Consider the following 25,154-nt stretch of genomic DNA (forward strand, 5'->3'; position numbering starts at 1 on the left):
GTTTCTAAAATGTACATTTGGATCAGTAAGAACCCCAAACTCTCAATCTAGGACGTGTGCCAAAACAATCACCTTTGATTTATTACTGTTTTTTTAGATCCCTCTGAATTCCAACTTAAATGAAATGATGTATGTGCACCTAGCTCAATAAATGGTGGTTGCTTTTATTGCAGAACAATGCAAGGTTGAACCGCCTTAACTTTGTTTTCTGCCTGGCCCCATTCCAACCAGATCAATATGTTCTTAAATCACTGGTGTTTTTTGTTTTGTTTTGTTTTTTGTTTTTTGTTTTTTTTTTGAAATTTGGAGTATTGGAGTTGCAGGTTTGTTGAATAAAAGAAAATAGGGACAAAAAAAAATCTGTCCTCCCACCCACCTTAATAGCTTGAGACCTAAAACAAGTTTTCACACCTCTCAGAGCCTCAGCTTCCTCATCTCTAAGGTTAAAATTATAATGATAGCTGTGTCTTATCAGGCTATCAGAAGAATTAAAGGTAAGAATTAAAGGTTATGTAAGATCTTGACAATATTAGTACCTGTTATCGTTCTATACCATGAAATCTTTAAAGAATCCTCCATTCCGTATACATGGTATCACAAACTGTTCTCTATAATGGTGCCCTGGATAAATGGGGGAGTTGGTGGACAGCCATGCTTAGTAAATGAAGGGGTAAATTTAGAGAATGATCTCTAAGGTCTCCAACTCTATAATGATGTCATTGATAATTAAGCAGTCTCAAATTCTTAGACTTTAAATGTGAGTTCTTTTTCCCACAACTGGTTTCTCCCAACTATACCATCTTGGGTCTTCTTTTCCTCTGGATACTCTGATTATTACCAATAGCTCACTCAGACTCCATATTGTTTCAGTCTCTCTCAATTATTAGAAGGGTTCTTTCAAGTTCTTAAAAACTCAGTCCTATTCATTTTAAAACGTCAATTTCATGTTCAATTCAAAGTCTCTTCCTTGCCCTATTACCCACAAGGCAAGCTAGAATGGTGGTTATAGTGACTGGACCTGGGGGTTGGTCTACTCTACCCACTTCTCCATTTCTCTTCCTCTCTGCACTTCCCTCCTAGAGCTCAGCGGAAGAGGGATAGGAGAGGTCCAGGTCTTCCCAGAAATAGTCCCAGAAGGATGTTGCAGGCCTCACTGGGTTTTCTCTGCTCCTCAGGTTAATACTAAACTGACCTCTGGCTCTCTCTGTGAGGCAGGCATCCAAATGCAGACTCTCCACAGAGTTCCTTGTTCTCCACAGTCTCCTTCTTTCCTGCATATTCATTATCCTGGCATTAGAGGTCTGGCTTAGATACTGACCTCTTCCTCTTACCCCTCACCCAGCCTCTGTCCCAGCATTTTGTTAAAAGTCCCTCTACCCAAATGGCTTCTTTGGGTGGGGCACCAGCAAGAGGCCTGGCCATCTTCTATAGTGTCCCCTTTCTTCACACCCAGAACAGCATTAGGGGCTCTGATAGTCCCTTCCAAAGAGGGACTCAGTACCTTCTAGAGAGGAGATGAGCACCAGTCCCAACTTATTTGTAGACTTGGTAGAGAGGGAGACTGTTGGATGCTACCACCATTACACATTCTCTCCAGTCCTTTCTCAGCCTCAGCAAAGGTCATGAGCTCTTACCCCTAACAATGAGGAAGGTGAAAGGAAGAGGCTCTTCAGGAACCATAACTCAGCTCTAAGATTACTTCCTCCCTCTCAGTTGTCCCCCCATTTATCCTGGGGCAAGGGCAGTAGTGAAAGCCACTTCTCTATAAGAACAGGGCTGATGGCTGAACACAACAGTTTGTGGTCCCCTGAAGCTGTAAAACATCAAACCTTTTGTCTTAAGCTATAATAGTTCATTCCAGCACTCCCCGCTACTTCTATCTGGTTACACTAACTTCTATATTAGGCCTTTTCATCAGAAGCCATTTCTCTGTAGTGGTGAAACTGTCATGCTGAGGGTGCAACAATGAAGAATTTCCTCGGACTTTCCTGGGGCTGAGGCTAGAAAATCAGCAAAGTAGACAAAACTTATCCTTAATGCCAAGTATTTTGATCAAAAACCCAGATCAATCCTTCCTAGATCCTTCCCAGGAATCTCTCAGCTCAAAGTGCTTTGTGCCCACCAATTACTGTTAGGTGTGTTGAGGTATGAGGTGTTAATTAGTTAAAAGGCTCTCCAGAAAGCATCAAAATCCAAAAAAACCTGAATTCCCAAATGTACAACTTATGGCAGAGTGATCCAGGTAAAGAGACATTTTTTTTAAGCCATTTACCCTGTCCAGTTATAAATATGGTCCATCTGACTCTATTCCCCTCTAACACACCCTGATCCTTAGTTTTCTCTTTTCTGGCAAACTCCAGAAATCTCAACGTCTGGTCAAGCTTAACTGCTAACACTTCTGAGTATGACTTCTCATAGCCCTTGCAGCTACTTTTGTGACACACATCTCTGGATCACTCCAGAAGTAGGACAGACAGCTATAGGATCAAAAGGTCATCTGCTATTGAAGCTTCGGACTTTCACTGTATCTAACACAAGTGTGTACACACATATACACATCATGTGCACTCCACTGCATTTATCACACAACTAGCTTGATCCTATACTTACTGAACAAGAGAAAGTATAGGAAAAATATTTCTTTTAAGTTTCAGGTGTTTGGGGAAAGCCTAATTTTTTTCTTACAAAAAAAATTCACTTTAAGAGAGCATGACAAATTATCTTACAGTGCAAATGCTGCAACTGAAAAAGAAAGAGAAAGAAAGAGAAAGAAAAAGCCAAAGGCCAATGTCTTTTCAATAAAAGACACCAGGGCACCTGGGTGGCTCAGTCTGTTAAGCAGCCAAATCTTGATTTCAGCTCAGGTCATGATTTTAGGGTCTTGGGATTGAGCCCTACATTGGGCTCCACATTCAGTGTGGAGTCTGCTTGTCCTTCTCCCTCTGCTCCTTCCTCCCACTTTGTGCTTTCTCTCTCTCTCTCAAATAAATAAATAAATAAATGAAACCTTTAAAAATAATAATTTAACTGTGGATAAATAATAAACGCTAACATATGAGTGCTTCAACAAAAGAGCTGACTATGCTTTTAATATCTAGCCAGTTTCCAAGTGATGGGGACAAACCTCTGGGTACCAACTGGTCATTGTACTAGATCTCTAAACAGCAAAATAGACTCATTACCTTTAACACAATAAGCAGCCATAAGCACAGTAATTTCTTGACATAATCATGTATTTGAATTTCCCACATATTGACTTTGGAATTTCTAAACCCTCCCCCAAATTACATGATTACACAGACTTTCAGTTTAATGGAATTCCACAAATATTTGCCAAGCTTCTCCTATGTGTGAGGAACTATACTTACTTCAAATGTAATTGGAAGGAAATCTCAATCATACAACATCATATACACTACCACTTAACAAAATTGTAACTTCTTTGAGTTAGAAACTCAAATATTCCTTATTGATTTATTGATGCTAGAAGACAAAACTATCAAACTATAAAATAAATGATATCAAGTTGCAGTGATTAAGTAACAATCCATCCTTAGCCTGTGTAATTCATAACAAAGTTGGATCATAAACTCTGTCTCGTGATAAAGATGCTAATTCTGGTCAAAGAGTAAAATGCTAATAGGAATTCCACTCCTCTCAAGGTAAGGTGGAGCACAATACTAATGTAAAGTCAAGTAAAGGTATTTCACATGAAAGGTTACGGAAGTTTAAAAAGGTACTCAAAAAAATGATTCAAATAATCCTTAAGAGCCTCCCAAAACTATCTTCAGAATCACTTCTTTAGATTTGCCAGCTAAACTTAGTTTTCAAGGTAAGCATAAAATGTCTCCCATTCCATCCCCAGTGGCTGAGGATTAAATCAGTATTATTTAAGAGGATGAATAACATAAAGATTAAAGCAACCTTTAGAGCTAGACTATTTGAGTCTATTTCTTAGCTTGGCCATTTGCTAACTATGTGACCTTGGGCATGTCACTTATCTCTCCATCTATAAAAATGGAGATAATAATAAAAAACACCCCTCTCATCGTTATTGTGAGGTTTGACTAAGTTTAACACACATTAAGTGCTTAGAATGTCAGACTATAATAGAAGTTATAAAAGCTTTTGCTAATATTATAAAGAAAATATCTCTATAGGAAAATCTCTTCAAGATGTTTTATCTATTAGATTAAATGTAAAAGCAAATATATTTAATTATTAATAAAATTTCTAAATACGTAATAGTTAATTATAGCATAGAGTCGATCATTCCAAAATATTTCAAGGGCAGCCCAAGTGGCTCAGCGGTTTAGCGCCACCTTCAGCCCAGGGCCTGATCCTGGAGACCCAGGATCGAGTCCCACGTCGGGCTCCCTGCATGGAGCCTGGTTCTCCCTCTCTCTCTCTCTGCCTGTAGCTCTGCCTCTCTCTGTGTGTGTGTTCCTCATGAATAAATAAATAAAATCTTTAAAAAATAAAATATTTCAAAACAGCTCACCAAATGCTGAAGAGGTCTTTGCATCTTACCCGTCAACCCCTAGGGGGAGCACGAACTCCTATGCCCTCCTCCCTTACCTCCTCCTCCCAAAATTAGTCGTGATAATTAAGAAAACTGCAAGTCCCAGGACTATGACAGACTATGTTTTATGGAAGTGAAGCTTTCAAAGGAGAGAAAGGTCAGAGTGTACATACCGTGGTGTCCTGTCTCTGCCCTGAATCCAACAACAAGGATTGACACGAAGGGGATCAGAACAGTGCAGTTTGCACTTGTTCTTCCAACACTGATGCCCTATTTCTGAGCGCAACCCTAACCCAGCCTGACTCAAGTGAGGCTTCAGAGGGAACACATTCTCCCACTGCTGACTCTGGCCCTAAGAGTTGTGCTCCTGAGCAGCCCAACCTCATCATTGACTGTCAGATCTGGGATGTGGGGTGTGGATTTTCAGCACACAGGCTATCTGAAATCACTTGTATCTTAGGGGCAAGCCCCGACAAGATGATCCGGTTCAATGTCTTAGAGTTCTGCCTTGAAATCTTGGTATTGTCTCTTTTGCCTTCTTTGTGCATTTATCTCCCTCAACACCTCACAGAGAAGGTGTTCTGTGTACAATCTCACAATCATTTCTAACCATCGCATTGTACCACACAATAATACAAGTTCGCCAACTTATGCATATTGCCCATGCTTAGTTTAATACAGACAGCATCCTTTAAAGGGCTCTTGAACAGGTCTGTATGAAAGAAATTAACAAAGCAGATATCATCTTTCAAGGATGTTTTAATACTTCGAATACAAAGTTGTATTGTTAAGGAAAAACACAACATCCTTGCCTGTAATCGCTATACACTCTTGTAAATTTACAAATATGAATTAAGAGATCTTTGGAAACTAAGCATACTTTCTAAAATACTTTGATTTTTAGGTTGTTTTGTTTTGCTTTAGAGGGACTGTACTGTCTTCAAATTTAAACTGCCTTTCTTCTTCCTGTAGTGTTAATGATAATATAATGATTCCTTTCTATTCACCATGTATAATCTCACTTTTCTCAAAGTAATGCTAGATTAATTATTAATGAAGTGAGTTAAAATGGTATGGTTGAAAATAAACTAGATTATATCTCTCTTAAACCCACCCACATAAGATGTTACAAATAAAATGACAAATCAAATTTGATTTTAAATCCAAAAAAAAAAAAAAAAAAAAAATAAATCCAAGAAACTATTCCAATATTTTGCCATACTATGATTTTATTGTCATCAAGTGTTAGCTGAAATACACAGTACGGTTGGTGACAACTAAAAATAAGACAAAAAATTATTGTTATAGAAGTTGACTAGTGCTAATTTTCATTATCACTTTAGCATACTCAATAATCACAATAAATTTTGTCTATTATACTCTATTATAGGAACTGGGATACAGAGATAAATAAGATTCAATAAAACTACAAATAAACCATTTTGACATTATTAAAAACACTTATCAAAATATAAGATTTTATAGAACTTATGGGTTTCACTATAATAAGGTTTACTGATTTCCTATTTTCAATTTAGATAGAAAGTTCAAATTTTTCTCCTTTCCCATCTAATTACCAATGGTTCATTTACTGGTGCTGAGACCCCATCGACAAACACAAAGTTTCTCCTGCCTCTTACTGCTGTTTAGTCATCTTATTTATTTATTTTTAAAGATTTTATTTATTTATTCATTCATGATAGACACAGAGAGAGAGGGAGAGAGAGAGAGAGAGAGGGGCAGAGACACAGGCAGAGGGAGAAGCAGACTCCATGCCGATCCCCACGTGGCACTCGATCCCGGGAATCCAGGATCACGCCCTGGGCCAAAGGCAGGCACTAAACCACTGAGCCACTCAAGGATCCCCTGTTTAGTCATTTTAAGTTGGCATGTTTTAATGTACAATCATATATATATATATAATACTTGAAACTGATATATATCAGTTTGGACATTGCTCCTGAAAATGAATTATGTTTAATGTTCACAGTTATTCAAGCTGAACAAAAGTGATGGAGGAGCAGAGCAGACTGAGCTACTCCCTGTTCCACTGCCTGACCACTTGCTCCAGCACCACCTAGAAGCAATAATGGATTATTTGTTCATTCGCACTAAAGGTAAGGTTGGGTTTTCTGAATGTTTTTTCATAACACCCTGCTGTGCCTGAAGTGTTATCTGGCAATTGTGTTCAATTGACATTTTACAGTACAAAATTTAATTACTAATTTCTTTACTATAAAATGAAAAAGGCTGAGAAAAAAACTATTTAGTCTAAATTGCAATGTATACGTCACTTCTCAATGCCTATGTCATTAGCTTACACTTTTTGAAACTTAAAACATTTTCCAAGAAAGAAAACAAATAGTGTAAATTCTGATAGCAATAGCAAACACTAACTGGCAGGTGCTTCTAAAATCTTTCATCAAAATAGGACAAAGCTCTTTATCTAAAATTTATTCCTAATGCTCTTAAGAGGTATTATAAGAAATCAGATCAGAAAGGCACCACAATGAAAGGCAACCACTTCTAAAGTGAAATGTGTCCATGTTTCTATGGCAATTTCAGAGAAAGTAAACACTGTGACTGAAGTTGCTGGGATAATAAACCAGATCAAACTAAGAAGTTCAACGCTATTTATATAGCTGAATCATACCTTAGGAACACCCCCAACTGAAGGCACCAGGGCATATTCATTGTAAAGGCTGGCCAGCTCCACTGTGCAATCAGGATGTTTTTCCAAAATTTATCCATAATTTGGTTATTTGAGAACTTTTAACACACATTTCCATAATTTGGCTACTTGGAACTTTTAACACATATTTCTACAGGCAAAAAAAAAAAAAAAAAAAAAAGTCTATCAATGTTGATTAATTCCCAAGCCAATTTACAGAAGCCTATTTAATTTAAAGTGTGTCTAAAATTTTTATTTTTCAATCATACTTAGTTACCCTTCACAACTGTCATACAAAATACTTTCAGAGCTCCAACTCCCCATTTCATCACTCTCCTAGAATACTACAGATTCCTATGCCCCAGGTATTTTTTCCCTTTCTCTATCAGTCTAAAAGAGAATACACTCCCTCACAAACCTGACTATATATAGGGGCATGGGAGAAGTGGTCTGGCGTAAAACAACAGATGTGGCCTCCATTTATTGATGACAAATAGGACATCTGCCAAATTGCTCTGCCTTTTAAAATACAGTGCTGGCCTCACAAAATGACCAAAGACAGAAAGGTTTGCCATCCATTCCTGGAGCCATCTTTTTTGAGGTGTTCTGGGTTGGGAAGTATGGTAGCAAAGAAAGGATAATTTCTCCCCCAAGCCATAGGGCCCAAGAATCAGACTCTTCCGTCACTCTCTTAAATGTTCATACTGTATTCATAGATTGTGAATTGAAAGTATTCACGGATTGTGGACTTCCTTCCTCTGAGAGCATAAGAGCACAAGTTCTGGCGTTAAGCAACGTGGGTATGAATCCTATAGAGGGTTTACTGTGAGGATTAAGTGACATAATGTATAAAAACTCCTAGTTTAGCGCCTGACTCATAGTAAATGGTACTTGATAAATATGAATACAATTCATCTTGCCTGCTGAAGACAATCATAATGTTGACATGTGTCAACAGGTACTCAAGACATATCTTCGAAGTTTTGGCTCAGAAACACACTCCACCAGCCCCATAACAAACATGACAAAGTGTTGTTTTGAGAATTGCCCATGACATAAAATAATGACAGAAAAAAACACCCCAAAACGATTACTTTAGCTGCTTCAGTGCAGGTATTGGCACCTCGTTCCCAGCTCCCATCTTTATCCCACACACTTATGTCCATGAGACCCAAATGATGATTTCTTCTAGAGAATTCATACTTAAGTAGAATTGAAAGCAAAAAGTAGAACCCTTCAATATGTTGCATATAATGGAGGAAAAATCAACTGCTATTCTGAAAACATGTTTGTACCCCAGTTCCCATTATCTAGTATATGGAATGAGCTACACTGCTTCCAATTTCCAAAACATTACAGAGTTAAAAAGCCATAAACTACAATCTAAAGTGTTAAATATTTTAAACCTATAAGGTTGACACCAAATATTAGGTAGAAAAATGGTCTAATCTCTTAAACAGAAATATATTCATATGCAGAATAGTACATAATTGTTAGATGTTATCAGTCTTGCATGTAAGTAACTTGTCATTTTAAACCACAAGTCATCAAGAAGCAATTAAGATGCAGTCTATTGCAATATTGTGGTATACAACAATGCACTTACCAAAAATATGCAGCATTTATCAGTGTCAACGCTATCAAAAATAATCACATGGAAAAACACAGGGAAAAAAAATGATGGATTAAAGAAATCCTAGTTTATTTTTTTTGAAGATTTATTTATTTATTTATGATAGACATAGAGAGAGAGACAGAGGCAGAGACACAGGAGGGAGAAGCAGGCTCCACGCTGAGAGCCCGATGTGGGACTCGATCCCGGGACTCCAGCATCGCGCCCTGGGCCAAAGGCAGGCGCCAAACCGCTAAGCCACCCAGGGATCCCCAGAAAAGCTAGTTTAAGTCTCCTATTAAATTTTTTAAAACCTAGGACCTGGCATATAAGGGAAGAAACACAACTATAGTAGAAAGAAGACCTTACAAAGATGTGTAAAGATAAACATTGTTATTGTTTTCATTAGCTCAGAAGAAAATTGTTTTCTCAACTAAAATCATGTTTTCACAAATTAGAGGGCAAATTTACTGAAAACATCCTTTTTATTAATATATAAGACATTTCTTTTATTAATATACAAGATATGTTTCCTGGCATGATAGAGGAATGGACTATTCTGATTTGTCTAATATTCAAGTTAATAGAGAATTAGCAGTAAAATAATTAGAATAGAAGTAATACCTTAAATTGAGCTGAAAATAATATTTGATGATTTCACAATCTTTCAGTGGCTCACAGTTATGATCATGAATATGAATTATCACTATACTAAGGCTATTTGGAACAGCATTTAATAGTTTGATTAACATAAAATGTACTAAAGCCTTTCTTTTCTGTGTATGTTTTAATGCAAATAAAAAGAATCTTTGGCCAAACTCGGAAGAAGGCATTTTTCTTTCAATATAGAACAGGTGCTACATATTTCTTATATGATCTACACCTTTTTAGAGACTCTCCTTTTTATTTTGCTAGAGTAGACTAACCATGGGGCAGCAGATTGAAGATGTCCACAGAAAGGTCCTTGATGTCAGAGGTGGTGTGGAACAGAACCCCATCTCCTGCTTCTTTCCTCACTGGAAGGGAATGAAGGCCTCTAAAAACAGACCCTAAGGACCCATGCCCATCAATGACCTTCCAGGTTATTCCTAAAGATTAGCTGACATATCACAATGATTTGAACAACCCACTAGGAATCAAAAAACATTTGGAACAAATTTGAAAATATGAGGCCTGTAAACTTAAGTTAAAATTTTATTATATAAATCAAGAACAAAAATAAATAAATAAATAAATCAAGAACATCAATAGCTCACCATAGATATATATACAGATATATATGCTTTCATATGCATGGAATATTTCTGGAGGGATACTTAAGAAAGTGTTAACAGCTATGGGGGTGGACTATGTAAGTGGGAGTGTGGAGTAGCTGGGAGTCTTCCTTTCATGCTCCCTTGCGACAGTTTTTTTATCATTTGCTTATATTACTTTTTCAATAAAATCTAATTTAAAATAATAACAATTTGGTCATTTTCTAGTACCTTTCATTATAAAGGCCATTTATTACATGCTTATTTTACTATCAGATGGGGAGAGATCAAGCTGATAATCTGTTGCCTCCTTTTTTGCCACAAAAATAAACTTTAAAACAATAGAGGCACAATTACTCAGCAAGGGCCCTTTCGAGAATATAAACCAGCACATAATGCAATTTAAAAATTGCAAATTTAGGACAGCCCCCCGTGGCTCAGCCGGTTAGCGCTGCCCTGGAGACCTGGGATCAAATCCTGCATCGGGCTCCCTGCATGGAGCCTGCTTCACCCTCTGCCTGTGTCTCTGCCTCTGTGTGTGTGTGTGTGTGTGTGTGTGTGTTTCTCATGAATGAAAAAATAAATAAAATCTTTAAAAAATAATAAATAAATAAAAATTGCAAATTTAGTTGCAAGAATTTGTATATTCCTTACACTCTGTTACTTTTATTTTTTACAACAGTATAGAGCCCACTGCTTTTTATGATGGTATATTTTAAATTATCTTGCTGTGTTTGTTTTCACGCACACAGGACCTCAGGTAGTATCAATATCTTAGAGTCCAAAATATAATTGTTTCTTAATTGTGCTGTTTTTTTAAGTTTCAAAATAATATGCTTTCTGACCTGTGGGTTAAAAGAAGAAAAAGTGATCATTTCCTTTTTATCCAAATTCACACCCAGAATAGCACACTCCTTTTCACATCATCTAAAGGCACAAAATAACAAAAACTACTACAAGTCATTTGCAACTACCACCCACTCTTCTTTTTATATAGAAATCTTCCTGTTGGTTTTAAACTTCCATGTGTCAGTGTTGGGTAAAAGCCTAGACAGTACTTGGAGCTGGGTGGATGTACTGTGGGCACAGTCTTCCCACACTGCCAAGGGGAGTTTGAGCTTGAGAAAGAGACATGCATTATGAGGCTTGTTACACAGCTTCACCTTGAGCAAGGGTCTTGAATGTAAGGCACACCAAGTAAATTGAAAGTAGTAAGTAGTTTCAAGCCCATCTTTCAGTATCATCTTTGGCTGTCTAGATACACACACGCATACATACACACACACCCATATATACAGTTTCATGCTGACTACCCAAGTCAACTTTAATCTCATATGCACATGATTACTCACATTCGTTTATGTTAAGAGGCCCTTTTCCAACGCCTGTGGGCGAGTTCTGACTTCCAGGATACCTTACCACATGTCATGCACCCCAAAGATGAGATCTCAAACAGGAAGCAAGCCCCAAGTGGAAGGAAGGCAGAAAGAGATAAGGGAAAGAAAAGGCTTACAAGTTTCTCGCCAAGCAGACGAGGAGAAATCTTGTCCGGTGGTTGAGGGGTGGGGAAGCATTCTCCCCGCATGCATGGCAACCACAAAGACCTGGGATGCTGCTTGGGGCACCGACTGCTTTCCGCCGGCGCCTTCTGCGCTGCAGAAACTATCCTCCACCGTCGCTCTTCACCGGGCCGGAGGGTCCCCTGAAAACTGTCTGCCGGGAAAGTTCACACTTCTCCGGATTTCGGGACCTTCTGCGTCTAGAGGGTTATTCTGGCTTGGGGAGGGGGCTGTTCGGGTGGGTCGGTCTGCGGGTAAACCGTGCATTTCCTTGACTGCGCTGGGGGGAGGGGCCCGGCGGTGGGGGGCAGCTACCCTTCCTCTGGGGAGCGGGGCACAATCACCCCGTGGTCAGCATTTACACTGAATCCTTCCTTCCTCCTTCCGCCAACGGCTTAGTGAAGCTTTCAGAGAAAATGAGGGAAAGCATCCATCAAAACGCGAAGACGCAGAGCGGAACTTTTCCTCTGCTGTCAGGGGCGGGGGAGAAAAAGTGACTTCTGCTTCTCCCGGCCCAGAGCTGGGTCTGGGAACCTCCGGGCGGGGAAGGAAGGAAGGTTTGGCGAGAGCGGGGGGCGGGGGGGGGGGGACACTGCGGAGCCGGCGATGGATGCCCCCGGGCCCCGCGCATCCCGCGCCGGTCCCCGCGCCGTGGGCCCCCGCAGCCCGGCTCCCGCGGCTCGGCCTCACTCACCTTGATGATGCTGCTGCGCCGGGGGGTCGCGCGCGCCGCCTCCAGGAGGCCCGCCTCGCTGTCAGCCGCGGCCCCCGCAGCGCCGGGCAGGGCGACCCCGCTGCGGCGGTCCCTCCAGCGGCCCCCGGCGGCCGCAGCCACGCCTTCCCCGCAGGCGGCGTCCGGGCCCCCTCGGGGGTCGTCTTCGCCCCCGGCCGCGTCGGGCGGCGCGGGACCCTCCCTGCCCGCCGCGCCCTGGGCCATGGCCGGCGGCCGCGCTCTCCGGGGCGGGCGGCACACGCCCCGCCGCGGAGTCCAGCCCCGGGCGCCCCGCGCTCCTCGCCCGCAGGCGGCCCTGCCGGACTCCGCTCAGCGCCCCGCGGCGGCGGCGGCGGCGGCGGCGGCGGCAACTTTGCGCAGAGGCGGCATCGCTCGGGGCCGGGAGGCCGGCGGTCCGCGGGGGCGCGGGGGCGCGGGGGCGCGGCGGCGGGAACCGGGAAGGAGACGCGAGCGCCGGCGGGCGGCAGCGGAAAGGAGAGGGAGGGGCGGGCGCGCGGGGCGAGCGCCCGCTCTGCGCCAGACAAAAGGCACCGGCGCCCGGCCCCGCGGCCTCGGAGGCCGGCCCCCCGCGCCCCGCGCCCCGCGCCCCGCGCCCCGCCACCTGCCCGCGGACGGGAGCCGCGGCCCCAGGAAGTGCGGCGGCCTCCGCTCCGCTCTGTTGTGACGGGGGGGGGGGGGAGACTTGTTTTGACAGCCCGTGGGGATTGGCAGGCGTCTGAGCCTCTTAGGAGCCCGGCGCCGCCGAGGAGGGGTCGGCCCGACCAATCCCCACCGCCAAGGGGTGTGCCCGGGCGCGGGGCCGGGAAGGATGTGCTCCGCGGGCGGGAGCCGGCCCAGCGCGGCTCGTGGACCGAGCGGAGGGGCGAGCGCGCGCGGCGCTCCGTGCACACTCGGGGAAGTCCGGCTGTTCGGGAGGAGCCCGAGGGGGCACCCAAATCCGGGGGGCGGGGGCGGGAAACCGTGGGCCAGGCAAAGCAATTTGGAGGGACGGGGTGTCGAGCCCCAACTGTCAACGTGTCTGAGGCCACAGGGCGCAGCTTCGCACCATCGGGGGTTTGCAGGCTCTCGCGCCTACCCTTTGAGGTCAAGTCCATGTAGAGATAATCCAGGGCTTCCTGGGGCCATGGAGTCGAATCATTTCGAGTCGGGTTTCATAAAATGACCATCTTCGGTTCACTCTGCAGTGTGAATGAACGGAACAAGGAAAGGGAATCAGATAAAAGAGGCGAGGGTAACAGACAACTAAACCAACTTAAAATAAATCCCTCTGGAGAGTGACTCCTAGCAGAGCAAACATATGATGGAAGTTGGTTAAGTACAGGATGAGGCGGAGAAGTTAGTTTCTATCCTAAAACATCCCTATGTGATAATGGTTCAACCCCCTTTCTCTAGATAATCCTATGTAAACGTATTTTGCTCCATTCCAGCAAGTTACTAAACCAAGAAGAGGGAGATCTTTGGATAATGCAGTATCACAGCGTACTCAGGTAGATATTAAAAAAAAGGATGGCTCTGGGGTTCTCTAGGAGGACAGAGGATGATGACTGAGTTTAAAGGCTTTTTAATACCCGAATCTATATTAAACCTTACTTATAAGATTAAATTATATTTTAATTAGTAATAATTTGATAATTTGAGATGATACCTGCTCCTTTGGGCCAAGAACATCAGAAATCTTCAGCCTTTTAAACTCAGAATTTGTTTTAATTTCAGAGACGCAAAAAGATTTAGGGATCATCTAGGGCATCATTTACAAATGAGAGAAAGGCCTGGGAAGCTTTGGTTTCTTGTCTACTACTTAGTGCAGGAGCTCAAATTAGAACCCGCCACTAACTCCTCCTGTAATCTCAGCTACTTTATCTCTCTCCTCTGAGGTGGCAAGCATGGAAGAAAGGATAAGGCCCTTGGGGGGGTTTCGGCCTTGATGTTACCTGTAGGTAAAACTCAGAAAGCTCAAGTTTACCTTTTGTTATTGAATGCAGCCCTGTAATGAATGTACTGTAGATTAGCAACCTCTGGTTTTAGAACCAACACCACCCTCTAGTGAGATTCTAAGAACTGCATCTGTAATAATAAATGCTCTCTTCTCTCATAGGTAAAAGACAGGAAGGGAAACTCAAAGTTTCCTTTTCAAGTGATCTGCCTTTATGACTCGCAGAAGAAAGTAAAAGGGCCCCCAGACTTAAAACAACCATACATGTCCTTCATTTCCATTAGTTCAGGGAATCTTTACCTCTTGTACAGGAAATATCTTTACTTGCTATCCTCACAAATATAACCTATTGTAGGCTATCATTTTTTCTTTAATATTCAACTATTTCTATATTTTACTTTTGTCTTTATATGTTTACTTTCAGAGCTTCATTTTTCTTTGTTACCCTCATAAAAATTCCATCCTTGGGTTGTCCTCCAAGAAATGTAAATGGCAGTTATCTTACTCATTATCGTGTTCTAGAATATTGTTAATATCATCTACAAAGACATCCCATCTTACAGGTTTGTATATACAATTCTGATAATTTTTTAAAGTATTAAAATTAGTGTCACCTTACTAACATTTAAGGTAAGTGATCTTCAAAAAAGAAGAAGCAAAAAGAAGAGGAAGAAGCTGCCAAAAAAATATAGCATGTAAGTGCACAAAATTTTTTGTTTCAACTAGATGCTATCCAGTTGAACTTTTATCTCTTCTGTCCCTTGGCAGGCTTTTCTCTCCCCCTCGTGTGAAGGCAAACACACACACACACACACAGTCTTAGCTTCTCTCTCTCTCTCTCTCTCTCTCTCTCTCACACACACACACACACACACACACACACACCTCGTACTAAATCCTTTGTTGTGAGCATCTGTTCATAAAGGCTATTATATAATTCATTCTGCTTTGAGAAAATAGTTGGGTCCTAATCTAACAAGTCTTTCATACTATTGTCTTCTAGCATAAGCTCAGTAGGCTTTTCCTGATATTCATATTTGCAGTTAAAAAGAAAAAAGAGCCACCCATTGAATCTGCTCCTAACTGGGGACAGATTCTACTCTGGCCCCACGCCCAGGACATAAAGGTTTAACCAGATTTGGTTAAGTCAGCAGCCATAGGCACATTCCTACCCCTCCATTAATAATCCCCCCTTTCTAAATTAATATCACCCCAATTCTTGCCTCTCAACCTCTCACCAAATAAGGCAGCAATACTTGACTGACAAATTGGAAGCTGCAGTAGGAAGAAGGGGAAGGGACGTGAATAAGAGTAATGAATTACTAGTTCAAATGTCACTACCACAAATCTCAAGTTGCTCCTTCAACCATACCATGTTATTCATGTTATTGTTTTGCTTTCTCATAGGATTTTATCCCCATGAATAAACTATCCTCCCCATGGAATTGTTTAACTTATATATTCTATCATACTGACCTCCTATCTCTGCTTCACTAAAATGGAGAATGTAATCTCCATGTGCAAAAACCTGTTCATTGCTTTATCTCCAGCTTCCAGAGGCATGCCTGGCACAAAGTAGGTGCTCGATAAATACTTAGGAACAGAGTATTCACCTTTGTAATCCCCTGACTAAATTTTTTTTAAACTGATTTTTTTTTTATGATAGTCACACAGAGAGAGATGAGAGAGAGGCAGAGACACAGGAGGAGGGAGAAGCAGGCTCCATGCACCGGGAGTCCGACGTGGGACTCAATCCCGGGTCTCCAGGATCGCGCCCTGGGCCAAAGGCAGGCGCTAAACCGCTGCGCCACCCAGGGATCCCCTAAAACTGATTTTTTTTTAAGTGACTCTGTCACTGCCTACACTATAGGACTTCTCATCTTCTGGGATTCTAGAATTCTTTCCTAGGGCAGAAATCAGAGCAGACCCAAAGCAAGCAACTGCAAAAGTAGAAGGACGCCTATATATTGGAGTAACTTGAAATTGAGAATTACACTGAAAGACAACTGATGGGAACCTAACCAGGTCCAGCAAACCTGAAAATACCTAGCCCAGAATCAATGGCCAGATATGTCAATGTAGTTCTTCCAGCCCATGGAAGTCACCCTAGAACCCTGGGCCTAAGAAGAATCTGTGAAAATATTAAGACTTTCCATTCACTACCAGAAAATCAGAGTTAGGGTAGAGAACTGATAACTGCTTTCTATATACCAGATAATCCTCTATGAAGTATTCTGTTCTCCACTTTACAGATAAGGAAACTAAGGACCAAAAGGGTCAATTAGCTTGCTTAGAGTTAGAGTCAAAAGGAAGTGATGGCACCAGGACTGAATATCCCAGTCAGTGACTTCAAAGTTTGTGCTCTTCCTGCCACATGAGGCTCTCCTATGGTGGAAGTCCAATGAAGTCCTGGAGACTTCACCTATTCTGAAGAGCCACTCCTGCAGATCTAGGACCACATTCTGCATAAACACCTCTCCTTTTAACATCCGCATTACCTCTATGTCATCTTGATGGAGTGTAGAGCTGATGGATTTATCCCTGTGTTCACATATGTGTAAGAAAGAATATTTTGATGTTAAAAGCCTGTTCTCCTGATAAGTTCAAAGATGCATTGAACATGAGTATGGCAGTTTTCAACTGAGTCATATATATCCTTACATTCAGTCATAACACTCTCAATACACATTGTAATCATTTCAATTGCTAGTTCAGGAAAACAATTTGTAGGATAATTTGTGGTATAAATATTAGAGTAGAATAAATATGTAAGAATTCAGGAGGGGTCCCTGTGTGGCTTAGTGGTTTAGCACCTGCCTTTGGCCCAGGGTGTGATCCTGGAGTCCCGAGATCGAGTCCCACATCGGGCTCCCTGCATGGAGCCTGCTTCTCCCTCTGCCTGTGTTTCTGCCTCTCTCTCTCTCTCTCTCTCTCTCTCTCTCTCTGTGTGTGTGTGTGTGTCTTTCATGAATGAATAAATAAAACCTTTAAAAAAATGACTTCAATAAAAAATAAGCAAAATTAAATATGCCCTCTTAAAATTCAAGTTTTTTTTCTTCAAAGGTATTCTTTTGTCCCTTATGTTAGCAATTAAGTAGGAAGTTTCAGTAAAACACAAAAGTCAACTAATTTTATTTAAAAGTACAAGTAATCCATACCATGATAGTGGTCCTATAAAATGAGAAGTTACAAATTGTTTAGAACAGATCTAGAACTCCAGGTCAAAAAAATCTTCAAAGTACTGAAAGAGAATACATTTAAGAAATCTTTAATTACAGCCAATGTTCTTCAGTGTCTGAAGACTTCTGCTTCTTTCCCATGTTGTAAATCCTCTACTACCTGCAGGAGAGCAGGATACCTGGGTGTCTGTCCATTAACACTATCCCCTTGGGACTCTAAGTCTAAGATACAGGATTGGGAGTCCCAGGCTAATCATTCAAGAACAGTCTGTATGTGCAAGGCAAATGTCTTTTTTAAATAGGCAGGTTTTTTCTAAGATTTTGTTTTTATTAATTTAAGAGAGAGCAAGAGATATCACAGAGGGAGAAGAAGCAGCAGACTCCCTGCTAAGCAGAGAGCCTGATGCGGGGCCTGATCCCAGGACCTGAGATCATGACCTGGGCTAAAGGCAGACACTCAACCAACTGAGCCACCCAGGTACCCCTAAAATAAGCAGTGTTAAAAATAATAATAATAATAAAATAAAACAGGCAGTCAGTGTTGATTTATTTTCTATGTATTAAGGGACTTTGACATAGATTGGGAAGATGGAGTTCATGGCATCATTATGGTCCACACTAATGCAGAAAACCACAGAGGCATTTATGAAACCTACCACTGGAATGGCACCAGTGAGACCCACATGAAAACTTGTTTCTCTTCTTTCTCTATTTTATTTGGCAACTTGGATCTCTTCCAGGTATGAAGTTATAGTAGCAACCTCATCAAATGAAACATATTCCCAATGCCTGACATTTACAATGCAGAAGTAAATATAATCTAATTCATCTGCATGTGGTAGGAATTTTCCTCCAATTTATACCAAGACATAGGCTTATTAATGCTTTTTTAACCTCTTAGGACCCATGGAAGAAAATGAGTCATATTTCTTTCCCTACTGCATTCCCTTTGGTTGTGATGTATCTGCCTTATATCTAGTTTGTTAACCTTACTGATAGGCTTGTGTTGCATTCTACCTCAAATCTTTTGGGAGGAAGAAGCAGAGTGTAATATTTAAATAAACACAATATTGTAATGCATAATCTAAATTAAAGTACAACATGAGAATAAAGTATGGTCTCTTCTGCAAGGTGTTTTTAGTTCCCAGTAAGTTTTCAGGGACATAGCTCCTTCATTAAGCACAATGCAAGTTTGTCAGCTTTACAAAATGAAAAGCCATAAAAGTGAATCCTTTAAAAAAAATCCATTTGAGGCCAAATGTCTTGTGAAAACTGGATCTCTAGCATTTCCTTGGTCATTAACCCCTGTGAGAATCCCCCCATTCCCACCCTCACTGACTCATATAGGTCACCATGGATATGACTGCTTCTTCCCTTACCCATAGTAGAGGAACAACAGCTGCTGAACTGTACTTGGGATGTTTGCCATTCTCTGCTCTATATAAAATGTACTGGTGAAACTGTTCAGATGATGTCACAATTGTTTTTGAAAGATTAGAGAGGAGAAAGGCATGTTTCAGGAATCACCTAAAATATTAAGCAGCAGCAAAGAACTGAAATTTAACTGAAACTGTGAAGTAGGAAAATAAGCAACAAATATTATACAATACTACATTTAGTGTAATGAGAGGTTACAGAGCTTTCTTTAAATTTTTTTCCTAACCAAATGAAATTTTAGTAACTAAACTGATAACTGCATATAGAGTTTATTTGGAAGATATATATGAGCTATACTTAAACTCTAGGGAAAAAAACTATGAGCTATACTTAAACTCTAGGGAAAAAAACTAAACATCATTATTTTTGAACTACCTAAAGGAAAGGCTGTTTTTCTGATTTTTGATAGATGTTATATTTCTCATAAACATACAGCTATAATTTTAAACATCAGAAAAATAAAATATGTGAATATAATAGAATCTTATCTTTTCCATATAATTTTTCCTATCTTCAAAATATGGATTAAACAGGTTTTTGTTGGGATGCCTGGGTGGCTCAGCGGTTGGGCGTCTGCCTTTGGCCCAGGGGGTGATCCTGGAGACCTAGGATTGAGTCCCACATCAGGATCCTTGCATGGAGCCTGCTTCTCCCTCTGCCTGTGTTCCTCCCTTCTCTCTCTCTTTCTCGCTCATAAATAAATAAATAAATAAATAAATAAATAAATAAATAAATCTTTAAAAATAAAGAGGTTTTTGTTGTTCACTGAAAATGTAAAGAATGATGTGTGATCTGTAATTGAAACTAAAATCAAAAGGAGTACTTCTTATCTGTACACTCAGTAGATGAGAAAAAATAGCATTAGAAAAAGTATTTTCTCTTACTTCTCATCTTAAAATTTCTTTCTTTTCTTTTCTTTCTTTCTTGCATCATTTCTACACCAAAGGTAGAGCTTGAATTTACAACCCTGAAATCAAGAGTGGCATGCTCTTCCAACTGAGCCAACCAAGCACTCTTCTTACTTCTCATCTTTTTTTTAAAGATTTATTTGAGAGAGAGAGAGAGCATGGGGTGGGGGGGGCAGGCAGAGATAGAGGGAGAAGCAGACTCCCTGCTGAGCAAGGAGCCCCATTTGGGACGTGATCCCAGGACCCTAGGATCATGACCTGAGCTGAAGGCAGACACTTAACTGAGCCACCCAGGTGACTCCCTCCCTTTTAAAGATTTATCCATTTTAGAAAGAGAGAGGGTGAGCATGTGGGCAAGTCGGGGAAGGGGCAGAGGGAAAGGGAGAATCCTCCAGCAGATTCCCCACTGAGAGCAGAGCCCAACTCAGGGCTCAATCCCAGGATGCTGAGACCATGACCTCAGCCAAAATGAAGAGCCACTCAACTGACTGAGCCACCCAGGCACTCCTCTTATTTATTAATTCTCCTTACTCACCAGTCATTAATGATATCCATTAGGTATGACTCACATGGAAATATTTCATTAACACTCTTTGTTTTAAAGACAACCTTCATACTCAAAGGGATGCTTACTAATCCTCCCTGCGGAAGGGTTTATGCCTCAATCGGTTGACAGCAGCGTCAGTCATGTGATTTGCTTTATCCAATGAAAGATGAACAGAAGCTTCAAGAGCCAGTGTATGCTTAGCCATGATCTCATTTTCCTCTGCCACAGGATTAATTGGTCATCAGATAGAAGCTAGATCCTAAGTGAAAATGGCATAGGCAGAGCTCAAGTCAATCTACAATGGATGTGTAACATGAGCAAAAAAGCAACCTCTGTGGTAAACCCCTCAGATTGGGGATCATCTGTTACTATAGTATAACCGAGCCTCTCCTAACAGATACAGATACATAAGTTTACTGAAAGCTCTATGCTTTCTACAAGCATGTTGTTGGTCCATATGGCCAGATACTACTTGATTTATATAGCAAATAAACATTCCTGGCATCTACTAAACTAGTAAAAGCTAAAAATGTTTTTGGATATTCAAAAACTATGTATAGTTATTTCTATTTCTGTGATATATGTTTCTCATTTATTTCTTTCCTATAAGCTTATGTAAGGCTCTGATTCTGCCTTTCTTGCTAGGTTTAGAAATGACACCATAAATGTGATCAATGCATGCTTCTTTTGGTATAATTTTTTCTTTTACTTGTCTTGAACACTTCTTTCCTCCTCCACCCACATTAACCCTCCCACTCCTTTCAAGGTAACTCAAATTAACAACCTAAGTTGCCAGGTTAAAGCAGTTCTTCAGCTTCAGTGTACAATCATGTGTGTGTTCATGCACATGTGTAGAGAAAGTGTGTGTGTCTTTGTTTGATTTACTAAAAAAGAAGAGGTGGGGAGACATATTTTACACCTGCTGTTTTTGTCAAGTCTGTATCTGAACTCCTCCTGCCCAATCCTGCTTCTCCCTTTTCCCTCCATTAGTGTTACTTCCAATAAATCTTTCACCTCTAATTCCACATGCTTCTCAAGAGAACCCAACCAGTACATTATAGATGTTATCCTTATTATATCATCAGCCTTAATATTTTTTCCAAACTATTGTTTATGGACATTATGGTATCTATTCTACTTTCCAAGGGGCGCCTAGGTAGCTCAGTTGGTTGGGCGTCTGCCTTTGGCTCAGGTGGCGATCCCAGAATCTTGGGATGGAGCCCATATCAGCCTGCTGCTCCCTGTCTCTTTGCCTGCCACTCTGCTGCTTGTGTACTCACGCTCTCTCTCTCCCTCTCTCTGTCAGATAAATAGATAAAATCCTTAAAAAAAAAAAAAAAAAAAAAAGAAAAGGAATACTTTCCGACCTCTAGGTTTTACATGTAATCTCCTACCTTTTCTTGCAAGACTTTTTTTTAACATTAAAGTATTTGGCCTTTCTATACTTTATTTTTGAATTTAGTTTATATGTGTATACATTTATATAAATTTTTTAAAAAATAAGATGGTGGGCCGCTTTTATTTTCTTCATTAATCTTTTCTTACCGAACTGAATTATCCCTCTTGTCATATGTTAAATTCTCACATGTATTTCAGTCTACTTCTGGGTTATCTCTTCTGATCTGATACCATATTATGTTCTAATATTCATACTCCCTTCACATCATAGCTAGAAGGATTTACCTAAAATACAAGTCTGACTCCCCACTATGAAGCTTTATTGGCTTCCCAGTACCAGCTGAATAGGGTCTAGGCTTTTTGGCACATGTGGCCATGGCTCTTGTTTACATCCCTGGCTTCCTTTCTGGCTATTCCACTTCTCTTCCTACTCCAGATGTTTAAATAATAACTTTGAATTTTGGTTGCTTCTCAAATTTTTCAGTGCTTCAAGGAGATCCAACCTTAAACAGACCACCCCCAGAATTTCTTTCTCTGTTCTTTTCAAATGTAAATAAGTCTTTAGGGCTAAGTAGGTCTCTTTGCCAGTCTCACAACTTAGGAATGTCTCTTCAAAAACTAGCTTTTTCCTTATCAAACCCAACACCCAAAAAATCAAATAATCCAGTTAAGAAATGGGCAGAAGATATCAACAGACATTTTTCTAAATAAGACATCCAGATGGCTCAACATCAGTCATCATCAGGGAAATACAAATCAAAACCACAATGACATACCACCTCACACCTGTCAAAATGGCTAAAATTAACAAGGAGACAAGAGGTGTTCACAAGGATATGGTGAAAGGGAAATGCTCTTACACTGTTGGTGGGAATGCAAACCAGTGAAGCCACTCGGGAAAACAGTATGGAGGTTCCTCAAAAAGTTAAAAATAGAACTTAGCTACAATCCAGCAATTGTACTACTAGGTATTTACCCAAAGGATACAAATATACAGATTTGAAGGGGTACATGCACTCTGATGTTTATAGCAACATTATCAACAACAGCCAAACCAGGAACAGCTAGGTGGTTCAGTAGGCTAAGTGCCTAAGAATTGATTTCAGCTCAGGGTTGTGAGATCATGACCTAGGTTAGGCTCCATGCTGTGCTTGGAGTTGGCTTGAGATTCTCCCCCTCCCTGTAGCCCACTCCTTGCTCCTATGTTCTCATGTGCTTGTGCACACACTCTCTCTCTCAAATAAATTTAAAAAAAATTTTTTTAAGTCTAACTCTTGATCTCAGCTCAGGTCTCAATCTCAAGGTCATGAGTTCAAGCTCCATATTGGGCTCCACACTGGGTATGGAACCTACTTTAAAAACAAACAGGGACGCCTGGGTGGCTCAGTGGTTGAGCATCTGCCTTGGGCTCAGGGCGTGACCCCAGGGTCCCAGGATCGAGTCCCATGTCGGGCTCCCCGCAGGGAGCCTTCATCTTCCTCTGCCTGTGTCTCTCCCTCTCTCTCTCTCTCTGTCTCTCATGAATAAATAAAATCTTTAAAATAAATAAATAAAAACAAACAAAACAATAGACAAACTATGGAAAGAGCCCAAGTGCCCAATATTACTTGGAATGGAATGGAATATTACTTGACCATCATAAAGAATGAAACTGGGGTGCCTGAGTGGCTCAGCCAGTTAAGCTTCTGTCTCCCACTCAGGTCATGATCCCAGGGTCCTGGGATGGAGCCTCAAGTTGGGTTCGCTGCTTAGTGGGGAGTCTGCTTCTCCCTCTCTCTCTGTCCCTCCCCCCTGCTCTGCTCTCTCTGTCAAATAAATAAAACCTTAAAAAAATGAATGAAATCTTGCCATTTGCAACCACATGGATGGAGCTAGACTGTATTATGCTAAGCAAAATAAGTCAGTCAGAGAAAGACAAATACCGTATGATTTCACTCCTATGTGGAATTTAGGAAACAAAACAGATGAACATATGGGAAGGGAAAAAAAGAGAGGGGGGGGGGAAGCAAACCATAAGAGACTCTTAATGATAGTGAACAAATAGGATTGATGGAGGGAGGTGGGCAGGGGATGGGCTAAATGGGTGATGGGTGTTAAGGAGGGCACTTGTTATGATGAGCACTTGGTGTTATATGTAAGTGATGAACCACTAAATTCTACTCCTGAATATTATACTATATGTTAACTAACAATTTAAATAAAATTTTGGGGAAAAAATCATTTTTTGAAATGAAAGCGTCAAGGGAGATAGTTCCCCTATTTCCTGGTTTCAGTAAGAAGAGCCTAACTTTGATGTTTGCCTTACTCCAGTTTGAAAAACGACCTCCTTTTATAAAGATATGAGATTTATTTTTCCTCTCTATAAAGCCAATAAGATGGTGACTCCACAATCACCAGGTGAGATTAGAATGAACTAATCTATGTGTGATGTAACAGGTTGTGTCTACTTGGCAATATAAGTGGGTGAGACTCCTTTCTTTGTTTTGTCTTTGCAATATTTTAGTGGAATGCCTGTGACGTGCACCACAGAGTCCATGCTTATTCAATGATGAAACTGGTTTCTGTCTTTATTACCCTCATGGAGAGGTTTCCTGAGTTGGGAAAAGATTTTGCATTTTAATTATATTTCCTCCATAATGACCAATATGCATATTTTCTTGAGCATAGCACCAAAAGAGGGCAAACTCATAGAAATTTGTTTTCTGGGCAGCCCAGGTGGCTCAGTGGTTCAGCACCGCCTTCAGCCCAGGGCCTGATCCTGGAGACCTGGGATCAACTCCCCCATCGGGCTCCCTGCATGGAGCCTGCTTCTCCCTCTGCCTATGTCTCTGCCTCTCTGTGTGTGTGTGTGTGTGTCTCATGAATAAATAAATAAAATCTTTAAAAAAGAAAAAAAGAAAGTTGTTCTCTAGCCTGCAATCATTAAACACAACATGCAACCTAAACTTTTAGTGTCACAATCTTAGTTACCAGATCTGTGCTCCTGAGATCACCCTTCCTGCAATCTGAGATGCCTTCTTTAAGAAAAAAAAACAAGTTTGAATTTTTCCTGGAGTTGTTCTGTTTTTGTCATGTTTTCCTTCAATCAAAAGCAAACTAAATTCAATTAATTTGAATTCAATAATTAATCCTATTGTAGAGAAAAAGTCATTTGATGGTTATGAACTCACTTTTGTAGATGCTGTGGTTGGCCCAATTCCCCTTTCAAGACCAAGCCATTGTTTCACCAGATGCTGGGAGTGTGGGCTGTTCTCAGCTAAGTTCCTCTCCAGAAATTGGCCTCAACCAAAGAGAGTCATCTTGTCCGAAGTCCAGACTCCTGTCTGGGAGCAGCCTGCACCCAAAGTCTATAGATAGGTGGATGAGGATAGAAAGTATGGGGGAAGGAGCAGGTATGGCTGG

At 40.9% G+C, this 25,154-nt stretch overlaps 1 protein-coding gene across 1 annotated transcript in view; it reads right to left on the reverse strand.

The window, feature by feature from the left end:
* The window catches only part of PLCL1 (phospholipase C like 1 (inactive)), a 328,672-nt gene extending 316,118 nt beyond the window's left edge, over window positions 1–12,554 (reverse strand). Inside the window, exon 1 of the mRNA XM_072812891.1 lies at window positions 12,312–12,554. Coding sequence (XP_072668992.1) covers window positions 12,312–12,554 — 243 coding nt within the window. The remainder of the gene's footprint in view (window positions 1–12,311) is intronic.
* Window positions 12,555–25,154: the final 12,600 nt, after the last annotated feature.

This window comes from Canis lupus, chromosome 36 (genome assembly GCF_048164855.1).
Source record: "Canis lupus baileyi chromosome 36, mCanLup2.hap1, whole genome shotgun sequence".
NCBI lineage: Eukaryota > Metazoa > Chordata > Mammalia > Carnivora > Canidae > Canis > Canis lupus.